Source organism: Labrus bergylta, chromosome 20, assembly GCF_963930695.1.
Source record: "Labrus bergylta chromosome 20, fLabBer1.1, whole genome shotgun sequence".
Taxonomy (NCBI): Eukaryota; Metazoa; Chordata; class Actinopteri; order Labriformes; family Labridae; genus Labrus; species Labrus bergylta.
This window is the reverse complement of record NC_089214.1, coordinates 18,070,725-18,085,724: the sequence shown is the minus strand read 5'-3', so window position 1 is coordinate 18,085,724 and position 15,000 is coordinate 18,070,725. Positions and strand designations below refer to the sequence as shown.

At 40.3% G+C, this 15,000-nt stretch overlaps 2 protein-coding genes across 2 annotated transcripts in view; one reads left to right on the top strand and one right to left on the bottom strand.

Moving 5' to 3' along the window:
* The window catches only part of LOC109987480 (myelin-associated glycoprotein-like), a 21,221-nt gene extending 17,253 nt beyond the window's left edge, over window positions 1-3,968 (top strand). Inside the window, 3 exon segments of the mRNA XM_065948723.1 lie at window positions 1,115-1,202; window positions 1,453-1,492; window positions 2,843-3,968. Coding sequence (XP_065804795.1) covers window positions 1,115-1,202; window positions 1,453-1,492; window positions 2,843-3,091 — 377 coding nt within the window. The 3' untranslated portion in view covers window positions 3,092-3,968.
* LOC109987481 (phosphoenolpyruvate carboxykinase, cytosolic [GTP]-like) overlaps window positions 3,909-15,000 on the bottom strand; it is a 12,008-nt gene continuing 916 nt past the window's right edge. The window contains exons 2-11 of the mRNA XM_020638566.3: window positions 9,254-9,466; window positions 8,962-9,146; window positions 7,733-7,803; window positions 7,428-7,563; window positions 7,062-7,249; window positions 6,711-6,873; window positions 6,399-6,614; window positions 5,945-6,082; window positions 5,303-5,398; window positions 3,909-5,204 (exon numbers count right to left, since the gene is read on the bottom strand). Of these exons, the coding sequence (XP_020494222.2) occupies window positions 4,735-5,204; window positions 5,303-5,398; window positions 5,945-6,082; window positions 6,399-6,614; window positions 6,711-6,873; window positions 7,062-7,249; window positions 7,428-7,563; window positions 7,733-7,803; window positions 8,962-9,146; window positions 9,254-9,466 (1,876 nt within the window). The 3' untranslated portion in view covers window positions 3,909-4,734. The remainder of the gene's footprint in view (window positions 5,205-5,302; window positions 5,399-5,944; window positions 6,083-6,398; window positions 6,615-6,710; window positions 6,874-7,061; window positions 7,250-7,427; window positions 7,564-7,732; window positions 7,804-8,961; window positions 9,147-9,253; window positions 9,467-15,000) is intronic.

Sequence of the window (15,000 nt, the reverse complement as noted above, 5' to 3'; positions counted from 1 at the left end):
TAGCCCAAAACTGTCGCCATCTCTTGGTGAATTTAATTCATAACAGTCATATAAGATTAGATAAAATAAGATAAATTTAGATAATCTTTTATTTGACCCACAATGGAGAAATTTAAAGCGTTGCAGCAGCAAACAGCAGTGTAGGAATATAGACCCTAAATACAAAATGTAAAAATAAGTATATAAAAATATTGAAATATAGAAATATCATCAAATCAAATCATAATAAATATTATTATTAGTTGTAGTCATATTTGCATTAATTGCATTTTAATCTTTGTGAGACTAGTATTTACATTAATTTCATTGTGTAATTTACCATATAGACCAAAAAAAATCTTACTAATCTGCTTGTATGATGGATTTCTTGTCATAACAGGGCCAATGCTGAAGTTTGTTACTAAAGGTGACATGGAGCCAGCGCCCAGTACGTCACAAGGGCCATCAAGCACCATGTCTACTGAAGCAGCCTCACCCAGCACGTCACCCGTCACTCATCAAAACATACCTCCGCTCATCAATGGCGCAAGAACGCTTGAGTGGCCTGGCTATCATAAGCATCAACTCAGAAGTGGCACAGCAGCTGTCATATGACGGCCTCATTGATGACTTTGCATCCAGAAAATGCAGACGTGTGCATCTGTAAAAGGCTTGTTCCATTGTTGATAGAGGCTGTTCATTTGATCTGTTCCTACTAATAAAGGTTGTAAACCTAAATGGCATTTTGTGATACAGTCATTTTGTTATGGGGGGGGCCTGAAAATAAAATTCTGCTTAGGGCCCCAATTTGGCGGCCCTGCTGGGAGGGTACCTACTTTCAAGCAGGAGCTGAAAAAGGTTCCTCTTAACGGGTTCTAGGAACTAAAATAGTTCATAGTTCCTGCGGTGCAGAATCAATAAAAAAGGTGAGGGTTCAAACAGTTCCTAGAACAATGATAAAGTTCCTGTGGTGAAAACACCTTTTGTCCTTATTACTAATAATACCACAGAAATAAAATAGTAATAATAATTTAAGAAATAATATTAATGATTATTATTGTTATTATTAATACAACAACAAAAGCATTAATAATAATAAAAATAATAACAGCTCCACTTGTTTTTCACTGAACAGAGAAACCTGTTGATGCTCCTCTTTCTCCTCTTTGGGGTTCAGCTTTTGGGATCATTGTCGTAGTCGTCTGCCTCGCTGTCTGTATTTGGTAAGTATCACAAATCTAGTCAGGAAATAAATGAGTCTGTCATCTGCTGTCATTGTTTTCCAACAGAGGAGCAGTGCCTTTGCATTATACTGATGAATAAATCTCCCAAAAGGGAAAAAAAGTTGTTTCCTAACTTTGATCTTCTAGTTTCCAATCAGAAGTATCTCCTCATGTGGACTAGTTCATTAAGTCTCTATACACACTCTAATTCACAGACACCAGTATAACCATGATCTCTATTGTCTTTCAGGTGGTTAAAGAGGAAACATCAAACTCCCCAACAGAACCAGGTGGGAACATACTTAACTCATACTTCAACACTGAACACTCTGTTATGTTTTAATATATCTGTTGACATTGACTGTGTCCTGCTGTGAGAAAGCTAGTCTTTATTTTAAGCAGGCAATATGTCAGAGGTCAGCTGGTGGTGGAAATATGAGTTGTAGTAGCAGTTTATTCAATCAGTGATTATTTATCTCCATAAAGATCTACATAGACGTTATACTCAAGTTAAAAATAACATACATACATAAAACAAATCAAAGAGGTGTAGGCTGAAACTTAAGTTTACTGTCTATACCTTGTTAACCCTTTAACTTCAACGTTTAAATAACACCAATAAAAAAACTAAGTTTCAAACATTTCATAGAAAATAAAACAAACTAAAGTTCAAAAACACTTCATAATAATCAAGTAGGAAGTCAAAAAACAAGACAGCCTGTCATTTGTATATTACCGGTATCCGTGCTCTTTTAGTTTCTACTAATTAATAAACTCATATAAATGTATAAATGGTGCATTGGTTGGTTCACAGTATAGCTACATCAACTAACATTTTGTTTTGCTCTCTTCTTGTTTAAACAATAAACAGGTATTGTTCTTATATGTGGTACCTCATACCTCCACACAGTCGGTCATATAATGACATCTGATGCAGAATATCCTCACTTTTATTTAATATGACAATGTAATGTGACATTTTAGATTTAATTTTATGCAGCTTCAAAAAAAGTTTATTGTCAATGATCCCACCATGAAATGTGTTTTCATTTTCCCTTTCTATATCACAACATCTTTGATCTGGATTTTAACTTGACTTTTGAGTTTCCAGTTGCCAAAAATTAAACTTTATTTTGCACTTTCCACTGTATTCAGAAGCAGATATTTCCAGAGCAGTAAAGATCATCAGTAAATAATACACATTTTAAAAGTTAAGAAACTTCACAGATGTCATTAATATACAGTATTAAAAACATTCAGGACCTACAACCCACCCTTGAGGAACCCCACAAGTAACCTTTAATCTTTTAGATTTGGGTTATTTTGTTGTACATATTGATTTCTTTCATCAAGGTAACTTTTCACCTAGCATCATTATAAAGAATAGTAAAGTGAATATTTGGTTTAAATTTGTGCATTAACAGTTTGCTTTGTTAGATAGAGATAAGTTGATACAAAATATTTACCTTAAGTGACTGCCAGATGTTACAATACATGACTATCATTTTAGATTGCAAATATATGAGTTATTGAGACAAACTTCAAAAAAATCAACTCCTGGACGGCTCTCCTCAGAAGTTTTATCACTTAGGGAGACAACATAGCACCTGCCTTTAAGATGTTTTCTTGTTTGATTTCAGAGTCAAGGAGATGGTGTACTGGCTACTTATCAAGCACCGAATGAAACAGAGGAAACCATCCATTACGGGGAGATCAACTTTTTAGTGCGAGGACCTGAACAGCTCTCTGTGTCAGTGCAGGACAGTGGACAGCAGCAGGATACACTGTATGCACAGGTCAAAGTGTCCAAGCCAGCAAGCAGCCGAACACAGCCTGCTGACGGTCCAGAAGATATCTACGCTCAAGTGAGGAAAAAATTAGTGGATTAAATGATGATCATTAAGTTTCATTATACAACTTTCTTTTTTTTTTTTTTTTACTTATTACAGCTCATGTTTTATCTAGTTGAGCACAGCGTTAGGTCAGGAAGACCACGGAGTCACACTCTACTATCATGCCAGAGTTTTAATAACAGCTGATCTCACCCAAACCTCATCAGCTGATGGCCAGCTGATTTCCTTCAAAGGATCCTAAAATTGGCCAAATAGTACTCATGACACCTTATTTTAACTGTTCTAGCCTGCCTACTATTTGCTGCTCCCTCTGCAAGCCGCATTTGCAACTCTCCTCCACCCCAGCTCCTCCTTTCATGCTGTCCAGACTTAATCAATGTCATGCTGTTGTCATTGATACCTGCTCTGTTTGGCTTTGCTGCTTCTCTCCCTGCCTTATGCTTTCCATGTTATCATGTGGAAGGGCAGGGAGATCCCAGACCAGAGCCATGCTGCCAAATATAAATAATTACAATGAAGTATTTTTTCTTGACAAAGGGGTCCTGACTGAAATCTTGTTGCTGTAATATTCAGCCTCTTATATACAGTATGTGCAACTAAAACATACAGAAGTCTATTAGGGACTTTTTTATATTAAACTTACTACAAGCAGTTGCAGTCCACATTTACTTTATTTTATTAACCTTTAATTTAATGTTTAGTTTTATTGTAAAATGCTTTAATTTGATGGTTTTTGACGAGGCATGTTAAATCTCCATCACTTCTCTTTTATTTCCATTTTCTCACCTTGTTTGTTTCCCATGTTTTTATTTGTATTTTTTAAAAAACTTCAAAAATAAGCACGAGGCAAAGCTTCTGCTTTTGAAGATATTTATTCATTGCACTGTAATAAAAACCTTGTCTCCTCAAAATACCTAATAATCTCAGTCGCACTTATTGGTCCAACATTTTATATTTATGTGTAAACATCACCTGAAATCAAGGAATTGAATCACAAACATTACAAAAGTGGCAAAATGGATTATGCATAGTATTCGTTGGGCACATGAATTAATATATTGACTACTTACAGGACTTTTTATTTTGTGTATATGTGAATATTAAGAGTGTTCTGTTAAACTTTTAATAAAGCATCTTTAAACAACTGATGCTTAAAATTCATTTGAAATCATTTTGTAAATAAAATGTTAAAAACTCATCCATCTCTGTCAGAATTTTGCTAAATCTTTGGGTATTAGCCTGTAAACATTAGAGTCCTAGAAACTGTATTGCTAAATGTCACAAAGGCCCTACAGAGCCAGGTTGACTGGGCTTCAGGACCATGCCAGGTTATGTGAGAGAATAGAGGTAGACATATGCTTCTCTTAATGACAAGTTTAACAACTACAAACAAATCTAACCTTCATGTTGCAAAGCAAACCTGTCCCTCAGTGATGCAGCATTCATGTCAAGTAGTGTCAATGTGTAGGATCTGCATCGTAGATTATTTTCACTAAAATCACTGACTGTGTTCACAGAGAAAGAACATCTGTCTCACTTTTCCTGAACTGAATCCCTTCAAATATTAACTTCTCTGTGTATGTGAACCCAGCCAGTGACTTTGGTTGCACCCTGATGGTCTAAATGTTGAGTCAGTGACCACCTCCCTGTTTCTGGATGGACTTCATGTTAGTAGGTTTTTAATTGTGTACTCTGTCCTCCAGAGCCTTCAGCTCAGCCTCCACCTGAGCTGGTAGATCAGCTCCAACCTGCTGAGTGAAGTAAGCTCTCAACTCTTTTGTCTCCTTCTGCCAGAAAGGAACAGGCACGTCAAACAGAGCACCCATATCCACGTTGCCACTCAGACCTTTAGTGTCGACGGCGCCATCTACTGGCAGCCAGCCGATAATGCTCTTCTTGGCTGCTTCATCCTCACTCTCTCTGCCGCAGCGCTTGAAGATCCACTCCAGCACGCGGGCATTTTCACCAAATCCGGGCCAGAGGAAGGAGCCAGATGCGGGGTCCTTCCTGAACCAGTTAACATGGAAGATCTTGGGTAAATGAGTGGGGGCCTTCCTGCGCTCCATGCTCAACCAGTGAGCGAGGTAGTCACCAAAGTTGTAACCGAAGAATGGACGCATGGCAAAGGGGTCATGCATAATGACCTTTCCTGAAGGAAACATGACATCCTTTAGCAGTAGTTATAGTAACTTCCTCACCATCCTATCTTCAAAGAACAACTCTTAAATGATTTGTGTGAGCTTGTACCTTTATGCTCAGCAGCTGCCGTGGCCTCTGACCTCATGGCTGCTCCAACAAAGACTCCGTGCTGCCAGTTGAAGGACTCATAGACCAGAGGAACTCCTGACAACATCAGTATTTGATCAATTTCATGCACACTTGTTTGAGTTTTGGGAAATGTTGCTTGACTTGCCATGTTGATATTAAACACAGATTGTAGTGCACATGTTAAGAACAAGGCAGCACAAACAATGTGAAGCAGGAAGGTGCTGCTATGCTGTATATTATATTGTTATCACAGCAGCTACACTGTAACTGAGAGATCTGTTTTATGCACACTGTTGTAGTATTTAGTTTCAGTCTGAATCAGAGTACAACAGTGCAGGACTATGATAGTGGTGTAATACAGCTTAAGCTTTTTATAAACCAATTATAAGAAAACGTATTAAAAACATGTTCACACTATTTTTCCATGCTTTGAATAAAATGACCTTTACCTTTATCTGAACTCATCAGCTCGTCTTTACCTATCCTGTCTTTTTTTCTCTTAAACGGGATGTTTCTAAACTTCTTTCTCCAGTCACATTAAAACAAGGGATTTCATTTCATTGAGCTTACTCCTTTTTTTTTTTTGTCAGTCATAACACAGAAGATGATATCAGCACCCACCTTCTGGCCTCCTGCCACCAAAAATAATGGCATCAATGGGCACGCCCTCCTCACTCTCCCACTGGGGGTCGATGATGGGACACTGAGCCGCCGGAGCACAGAAGCGGGAATTGGGGTGGGCACACGGAGTTGAGCTTCCTTTAAATAGAGAGGAGACAAGCTTTTTTTTATAAACATGTAAATATAAATATCACAGTTCAAACTTAGTCTGAACTTTAGGTCATTGCATTTAAATACATTGTTAAGGCAGATCTGTAGATGGCTCAGTAAACACAAGCTGATCAATTGATTCTTTATGTTAGTTTGATTTATTCATAAAGAACAAGTCAGCTATGAAACAAATATGTGTACTAATGTGTAAAACATTTTAAATGAACCATATAATTGTTGAGTCTTCATACTCAGTCACTTATTTTGAAAAGCCTGAGAGTTAAGAACCTGAACCTGATGTTACCTTGCTTCCAGGTTTTGCCATGCCAGTCTGTGAGTGTGATCCCAGCTGCAGGGGGGTCAAGGCCTTCCCACCACACTCCCCCATCACTGGTCTCCCCAACGTTCGTGAACATAGTGTTTTTGGCAATGGTGGCCATGGCGTAGGGGTTAGTCTTATCTGAAGTGCCGGGAGCCACACCGAAGAAGCCGTTCTCTGGGTTGATAGCTCTCAGTTTACCTGCAGAGACAAAGGCATCATGGTAGACGTTATGAGGATTCACCGCACTGCCTCCGGAGTCATTATATCTGTTAAAGCCGTCCTCCTTCCTCTCACCTTGGCTGTCAAACTTCATCCATGCAATGTCATCGCCTACACACTCAACCTTCCAGCCTGGCAGAGATGGTTTCATCATGGCTAAGTTGGTTTTACCGCAGGCGCTGGGGAAGGCTGCTGCCACATAGCGCTTGACACCCTGGGGGTTAGTAATGCCTAGGATCTAAAGAGGAGAGAGGTGTGTTTAGAAATGTATAACGACGACGACTAAGGTCTGGACCCGCTCTTATTGTATGTTTCAATGTCAATGTTTTGACAGATATAAATGTACATCTTGCTAAGTTCTCCACCATGAAGAATTTTAAGTTTTCTATTTGGAACATCATTAGGGCAGCATCATTTTACACTCACTAGCATGTGTTCAGCCAGCCAACCCTCATCCTTTGCAATGCGGGAGGCAATGCGGAGGGCAAAGCACTTCTTCCCCAAGAGAGAGTTTCCTCCATAGCCACTGCCGAACGACATGATCCGTCTCATGTCGGGCAGGTGAGATATCAGCACCTGCTCTGGGTTACAGGGCCACGAGTTTACCAAAGGAGCTGTAGAGGAGACAGACAAAAATTAGTGATGAGAGAAATGTAGTGTAGGTGAAATGCAATAGGGATGACTGAGTAAATAATGTAAGAGATTAAGAAAGAGGTAGAGGTGGCAGAGAGGAGGTTAGGCTAAGTAAACATTGTGGTCAGACAAGTGGTTTCAGGCTCTTGGATTTTGTACCCTTCAGCGGTAAAGGCCGTCCTAAAGAGTGCTGACAGCGGACAAACTCTTCTCCTTCAGCCAGTCTATTCAGGACAGGAGTGCCCATGCGAGTCATGATCCCCATACTGGCAACAACATATGGCGAGTCAGTCACCTTATAGGAGAACAACATGCTGTTAACACTCATCAAGCCACTACAACTGAGAACAATACACAGAACTGAATCAATTACACCGACATATGCTTAGTAAAGTAAAACTGAGCAGGTGTGCTCCTTTATTGTTTTTCTGAGTATCAAGGGTTGAGAGATGTGTGGCCATTACCTGGACACCATATTTAGTCAGACTGGAGCCCACAGGACCCATACTGAAGGGAATCACATACATGGTGCGACCTGCAGAGGAAACAGAAGCATGAACACATAAATGTCTTTTCACACTGCAGCAGAATATCGTTTTACTGGTAACAAAAGTTGAAAACATGGTTATGTACTGCTGGAGATATTGTGGCCCTTACTCAAAGGTACACAATGGAGGATTTGAACACAATTAGAGGTAAGGAGCAATGTTTCAACGAGCCAGTCCCTTTTTGTATTTGATGTGCAAAGGGACGTTTGTCATGTTTCCTGCTACTGAAAAGTTGGTCAGGCTAAAATAAAAAATTGGACAACCTTAGTATTTGATGGTGCATTTTTCGTAAAACATCCAACAAATACAAAACTTTTATTAGTTTAATCCAAAACTCAACATGTTTTTTTTGTTGTTTTTTTTACCTTTTTGATCAAACTGTCTACCTTTCTCAGAACAAGTCATGTTGAAGTTCTACAGGGTGCTCTACATTACACCCACACATCTTTTTGCTTTCCTGCCGCATCTTAGCTCCAAAAACAGATAGAAAGAGCAACGCGAGGAAGAGAGAGAGGGATGGAGGAGCAGAAACCTCCAAACTGAGAGATTTTTAAATCTTTTGATTAATTTACAGATCAGTGTTACTTGTTTTTACAAACACATCAGCATAAGTTTGTTTTACTTCACATTGAAATCTCAAACAAACGAAAAAGGAGGGCTCTGCTCTGTGGGGTAAGTAATGGAAATATATTCAGTCAGAATATCACAAAATGTGATGATAAATAACAGTAACTCTTTCATGACATGACATCCTATTTCACGCTAGTTAGATTTTTAAATAGCTTGTTAATGTATATATTAAAATACTTTAACTTTGATGGGCTGTGTGGTACAGCCACATGTACCATATGTCTGTGGGCAAGAAACTAAACCCCAAGTTGCTCCCTCTGCTTCTTCAGCAGTGTGTAAATGTGAATGTGTATGAATGGGATGAGTTAATACTGATGGTCACTTTACTCAGCAGCCTCTGCCATCAGTTTGTGAATGTGTAGATGTGACCTGCGGTGTTAAACCGCTTTGAGTAGTCAGAAGGGTAGAAGAGTGCTATACAAGCTCAAGTCCATCGAGCATTTCCTTTGATGGTTTCAAAGAGAGGCTGATAGCATATGTCTCCTGGCAACAAAAACAATTAACCTGCAATTCACCTGCCATGCAGCCAGGGAAACGCTCCTCTCTGGCCTTCTGCCAGTCAGACTCGCTCATCCAGCTGCCCAGCTGGCTCTTCACTCCTCCAGCAGGGATGGGGATGGTGTCTCTCTGGTTCTTGGTCACAATCACAGTCTTGCTTTCCACCCGAGCAACATCTTTCGGGTCTGTACGGGCCAACCAACTGAAAGAGAGAGCAGGAGTCACAGTATTGTCCAGGAAAACTTTAGAAGTGAATTATACAACAGCACTTATCTGTGTGAATACAAGAGAACATATTCAAGCTCTTACCAGTTCTCATATTTGGGAAGCCTCTTGACCATCCCTTCCTTCTCCAGACCTGCCAGGATGTTTGCCGTTTCCTCTGGCGTCCCCGTCACCACATGCACATTAGTGGGTTTACACTCATCCACCGCTCCCCTCACAAACTCAGCTACTGCTGGAGGCAGCGAGGGGATGGAGGCCAGGGACCGAATCCCAACACTTGATCCAACAGCTCCATGTCTGAAAGAGAGCAGATATTCCAGTGATGTTTTTCTTCCTACTATTAGAGAGGTTGTCATTTTCATTTGGAAGGCCAGCAAAGATATTTACATTTTATATTGACTTGAAGATGAATCGATTGTAACGCGCCGCAAACAAGCCTGACTCACTCGTCTATAACTCAGAGAACCCCAATGCATTCTTTTACCAAATCATTTTCAAGTGCGACCAGCTACAAGTTCTTCCCTTATAGGATACAAACCTAGCAGAGTACAACTCCTGTATCTATCATCTACATTATGCTAAAGTAGAACAACATCAACTTAAACTACCAATAACAATAAGATGAAACATTAACTTTGGAGAACGCGCAGACTTTTGTTTTATCCATCCACCTTTTCCCAACCAGTCCGGTCTCAGCAGACAGCTTAGACCACCAAGGGGCTCACCATGAGTCTAGTTCAAGAGTTTGAGTGTTAAAAAGTACGTTCTGCCAAGTGTGTCTGGTCTCTCTAAACAACACAACAAAGAGTACGGACTAGAACTGCTCTTTTTGTAAAGTATCCTTAGACAACTTTGGTTTTGATTTGGCATTACTTTGAACAAATTGATTTCTTGATTTATCTTATTAGTGACAAAATAAGCTAAAAAAGTACAAGTTCTGCTTTAAATTCCAGTCCAAAAAGCAATGGAAGAGCATTAAAGGGCAGCTAGTCTTTTTGTGACAGCACTTAGAGGCACATATGGGGCTAGCCTATTGTTTGCTAGAGGCATGATATTCAAACTGCACGAATCACTGAGAGGGCTGCTGTTGAAACACAAGCCTGTGTGTGTGTATCCCCCCTTTCTGTCCCTACCACGGTCTAATGGAATAGACAATTTGTGTGTGTGGGTATTGTTGTTTTCTTTCTATGGACAGTGCAAATGACCCCAGATGACCCTTTAGAGAAATGCATTGTTCATAATCCTGTATCCTAAAACGAGAGGCCCAGAGACACCGATTCAAAATGATTGTGATTTAAAACTAGTTTCGACCTACAGTGGAAAACCAGTGGCTAATTTGACTGGGAACACTAACCACACTCTTCTACTTAAAAATAGCGACAGACTGTTGAAGCACGTGGCTCCCAAATCACTACATCAAGTATGTCATTAAAAACACACACACACGCACGCACACACACACGCACGCACACACGCACGATCTCCCTGTGAAAAAGAAGATAACTTGACAGAGAGAGGGAAAGGAGCTGAGAATAGTCCAATGCCAGCCTCAGGGTTCAAACTCCCTCTGAAATGTAGGAGCCATAAAAGGTTTGAGTTTGTGGTGAAAAGTAGGGTCAGCATATGAGCAGTAGACAAATTAGCACCTACACAAATGCTTTTAAACGGCGATTTAGAAATCATCTGCTTTTACAATTGGGGACAGTTTTCCATCCTGACAGCTAGGTAGTATTCAGAAAGGACATCACACACTTACTTCTCAAGTTTCTCGAGATCTCTGTATCTTGTAACTTTTCAGACACCATAGTTGTCTTGACTCCTTACTGTGCACAGAAGACAATTTTTCGGGTACGTGGGACATATGGCATTATGCTCTTTGTGGGTGTGGAGGAGGGCTTGGGATTGTGGTAGGTTTGAGGTTGAGGACTGTGGCTATGATGTAACTTGGGTTTGAATTGTTTTTTTGTTTTTTTTTGTCATTTGTATCGTTTGTGCGTCTAGGGACTGTAGGCGTAATCAAGCTAATCAGCTAAATGTGGTTCAATGCATCTCCTCTCATTAAGTGAGGTGAATGTATGTTTTGTACACATTCCCTGAAAAACTACACAATAAACTAAATAGTCCACATGAGAGAAGATAGAAATGTCGGTATACTCATTCAAGCAGCCCACAGTGACATAGCATCTACTCAAAGTAAAGGGCTGAATCAGCAGGAATAAGTGTTTCCACGATGTGCTTTAGGGCACGTTTAGCCCCGGGTGTCACCTCACAGGTTAGTTAAAGGCTTAAGAATGGCGACTGTTGTCATATTTGGATAGTAACCCTAGATTTTGGTGGGTGTAACTAACAATTCCTCTTCCTGTGACACAGAGTAAAAGTTCTTGGTTAGTGGGGAACACGTGGCCTATCGGTTAGGTAGAGAAGCTATAGTCATCCAAGCGGGGCAGCCCAGGTTCCTGCTGTGGCTCCTTTCCCGCATGACTTTCTCCTCTCTCTCTTACCTCGATGTTCTACTCTATCCACTGTCCTATCCAATAAAGGCAAGCCAATGCACAAGTCCCAAAAAGAACAGTTCCTTAACCTGCCACTTGAGGCTCTTGAGGTAAATCGCTATAGAGTCCAACTTCTCAACTGTACAGAAGGAACCAGGAAATGTTCAGAGCCTTGTTAAAAAAGTATTTCAAAAGTCATCTGTTGAAATCATATGAAGGCTTGGAGGGTGTTACCTCAGCTACTTCAGACTCTGAACTAAATATTTCCAAAGCGTTTGATGTGCTGGTGCCTAATGTATAAATTTCATACAAATATTAGAACAAATAACATGGCTTTCAAATCAGTGTGAGGAAACGTTGCTCAAGCTTTTTCAGTGAGGGAATAACAGTGGGGATCAATAGCTTTGCTAACCTAAGCTTGTTGGCTGTTTGGGGATTCTCATAAAGGGGTTTACATGTGGCACACGTAGGATTCGGGATTGTTGTTGGCTCATTTGTGACAAGACGGTGGGCCATTGTGACCGTTTCTTTTGAGAGGGCCACTCTATTTCATTCTCCCACGATGAGCTCTCCAACCAGTAGTGATGTGAAAAGCAGTTCTTTTCAGTGTACTGAATCAATAGAATCAGTTCAGTAAAGTGATTCGTTCAAAAGATTCGTTCACCGAATCGTTCAGTACTTCTCCGCAGCTCTGCCTGTGAATCAGAATTTAATAAGCTACTAATGAGCTGAGAATTTAGTTGGGTAAAGCTACAGTTTGCAAACTAAAAGCTGCTAAAACAATCACATTTATTTTCCCCGACCGTTCTGTTCAGTACGTTCAGTACACAAATCACTCACTGACTGTCTGACTGAGAGGAAGAGAGAGACTCGGAGGCAGAGCTCTCGTTCAGTTCGTTCACTGAATGAGAGCTCAGCTCTTCCTCTCAGTTCGTTCAGTGATTCACGTTGGAGCTCTCGTTCAGTTCGTTCAGTGAACGTGAACGAGCGAGACTGCGAGACACCAGCCTCAGTCACACACACACACACACACACACTGTACTGACTGAAACACGATCGTTAGTAGATGTTAAAACAGTCAGCTGAGTGAAATTAAGTTGAATATAAAAGCTGTTTGCAAACTGACAGCAGCTATAAAAAGCACATACATTTTCGCGACACCTAAATGTTAACAATATATTTTCTACTTCCTCAATTTTGTAAATTTAAGGAACTTCTTATATCTCTGCACCCTCAGAACAGTCAAACCTGTTTATCTAATGTTGAGCTGGTTTACAGTGACTGACTGTCCAGAGGAGCAATGTTGAGGCATCTAACACAACTAACAGATGGAACGCTCTTCATCCCTTTTCATGTCAGCTTCACCCAAACTGGATGGTATTTCACATTTTGTACAACTGATTACCGGTAAAGTGTTGGTATTAAATCATGCCATGAATACATCTGTATTAATGCTTAAGTAGAAGACATTTAAAATAGATGTTGAAACTAGCAAGCAAGCCTACCACAACTTCACATGTTTGGTGGCTCTGATTGAACTTAGCATCCTAAAGAAATGTGCGTCTTGTTGACAACCTTGGAAAAAGAAACTCAACCAAGAAACTCAAATGTGCAAATTGGTCCAGTGTTACAAAGCTTAAAATTAGCTGAAGGGGAATCCTAAATTGACCTAAAGCCACGGAAAAGAAAAAGGCACTTCTTTATTCTTTTCTGCTTTTTTAGATGAACCAACCGTCCTGACAGGAGTCTCGTTCCTCAACATATTAAATCAATTAGTCCTACCTATATGCTTCCAATCATTGACCCATCATGCCCAGAATTACTGTAACTATTTGGCTGATGCTCTACATTTTCTCCTGTGTGATTTAAATGTGGAGAAGAGAGGAGCTGGACTAACCTCTCAAGAATGAAAAGAAGGAGGCCATCGACCGATTTAAGACAAAAAAATAAAAAGTAAAACGCATCGGTTGAAAAGATGAAGAAACCTAGAAACTCTTCTAAAAACAAAAAGTAAAAAGCCTTTAATAAATTAGCTATTTTATCATAGAAATGTTAAAAACAAGGTAAGTCTTCAAAAATCTGTGAATTCCTCAGCACAAAAAAAGCCACTTAAATACATACAAGATAATTAAGATCACCCGAGCAGGAGGTGATATGCATCAGTTCTGGATAGGATGCTCTGGATCTCCTTCTTTGCATCAAAAATCCTGCATTTAAAAGAAAACCTCAATGGACTCTAATGACCTTTAATCTCAGTTACCCCTGTAGGCATTCATCCTGCCATGCCATTTCTCACCCGACCGCCCAAATCGGATGAGGACAAGCATGTCCTTCGGCAAATTAGACTGACAAACTCTGAAGAGGATTCTGCAGCATTAAAAACAGAGAACATCATCATCTGTTTTCAAAGGATGTACATTTTTAAACATGAGGAACAGATCAAACCTGGTATGGTGGCCATTCCACCGCCTACATCTGGCTTCTAGCTGAGCAGCTTTTTCTTAAACACACCTCCAAATCAGCAAGCCAATCCTCATGCACCACAACTAGACACGCCCACAGCCCCCCTTCAGATAGATCCTGGACTACAGTCTCTTTAGGGCAGAGTCTACACATAAAGCAGAGACGAGCTCGTGTATTACTTTAAATACACACACGTGCTGCATTCATTATCCGCACAATTGGAAGAGCGAGTACACAGGGGAAAAAACACAGAGCATGCTCCAGGAAGTTCAGGCAAACAGAGGAGGGATGACTCCAGCCGGTGACAATCTCTCAAGCAGAAATACAAACAAGATGCACAGGAAGATGGGCCTCCGTAGCACTAGCTCACCATGCCCCGAGCAATGTGTCAGTCACTCAAACACATGCATCCTAAAGGCAAAATGAAAAGCAAACACACAATGCCATGGAGTGCTCACATAGGCTCCAGGGTCCCTGTGTGAAGGGGGTGTCATCACAAAGCCTGGAGGGACAAAAGCATTAAAGAGAAGGAATGCAGAAGGCCCTTCTTCACACTACTACTGTGACGTATTTTAATCTATGAACATGCACACAAAAAATGTGATCCGGTCAAAGGTCTCTCTCTCTCTCTCTCTCTCTCTCTCTCTCTCTCTCTCTCTCTCTCTCTCTCTCTGAGATCTAGTCTGACAAGTTTCAAGCAGCCAGAATTGAGTCAACACAGAGTGTTTCACTATATGATTTGTACAAATACTCTTACTCCTGAAAAATTTAAAGGGAAAAGACACATGAAGAGTAACTTCAAATTGATGCTGAGTTGGAGCCACAGGTCTGATCTGATAGGAAAAGAAATGTAATCACATTTATTGTAAAATGTGG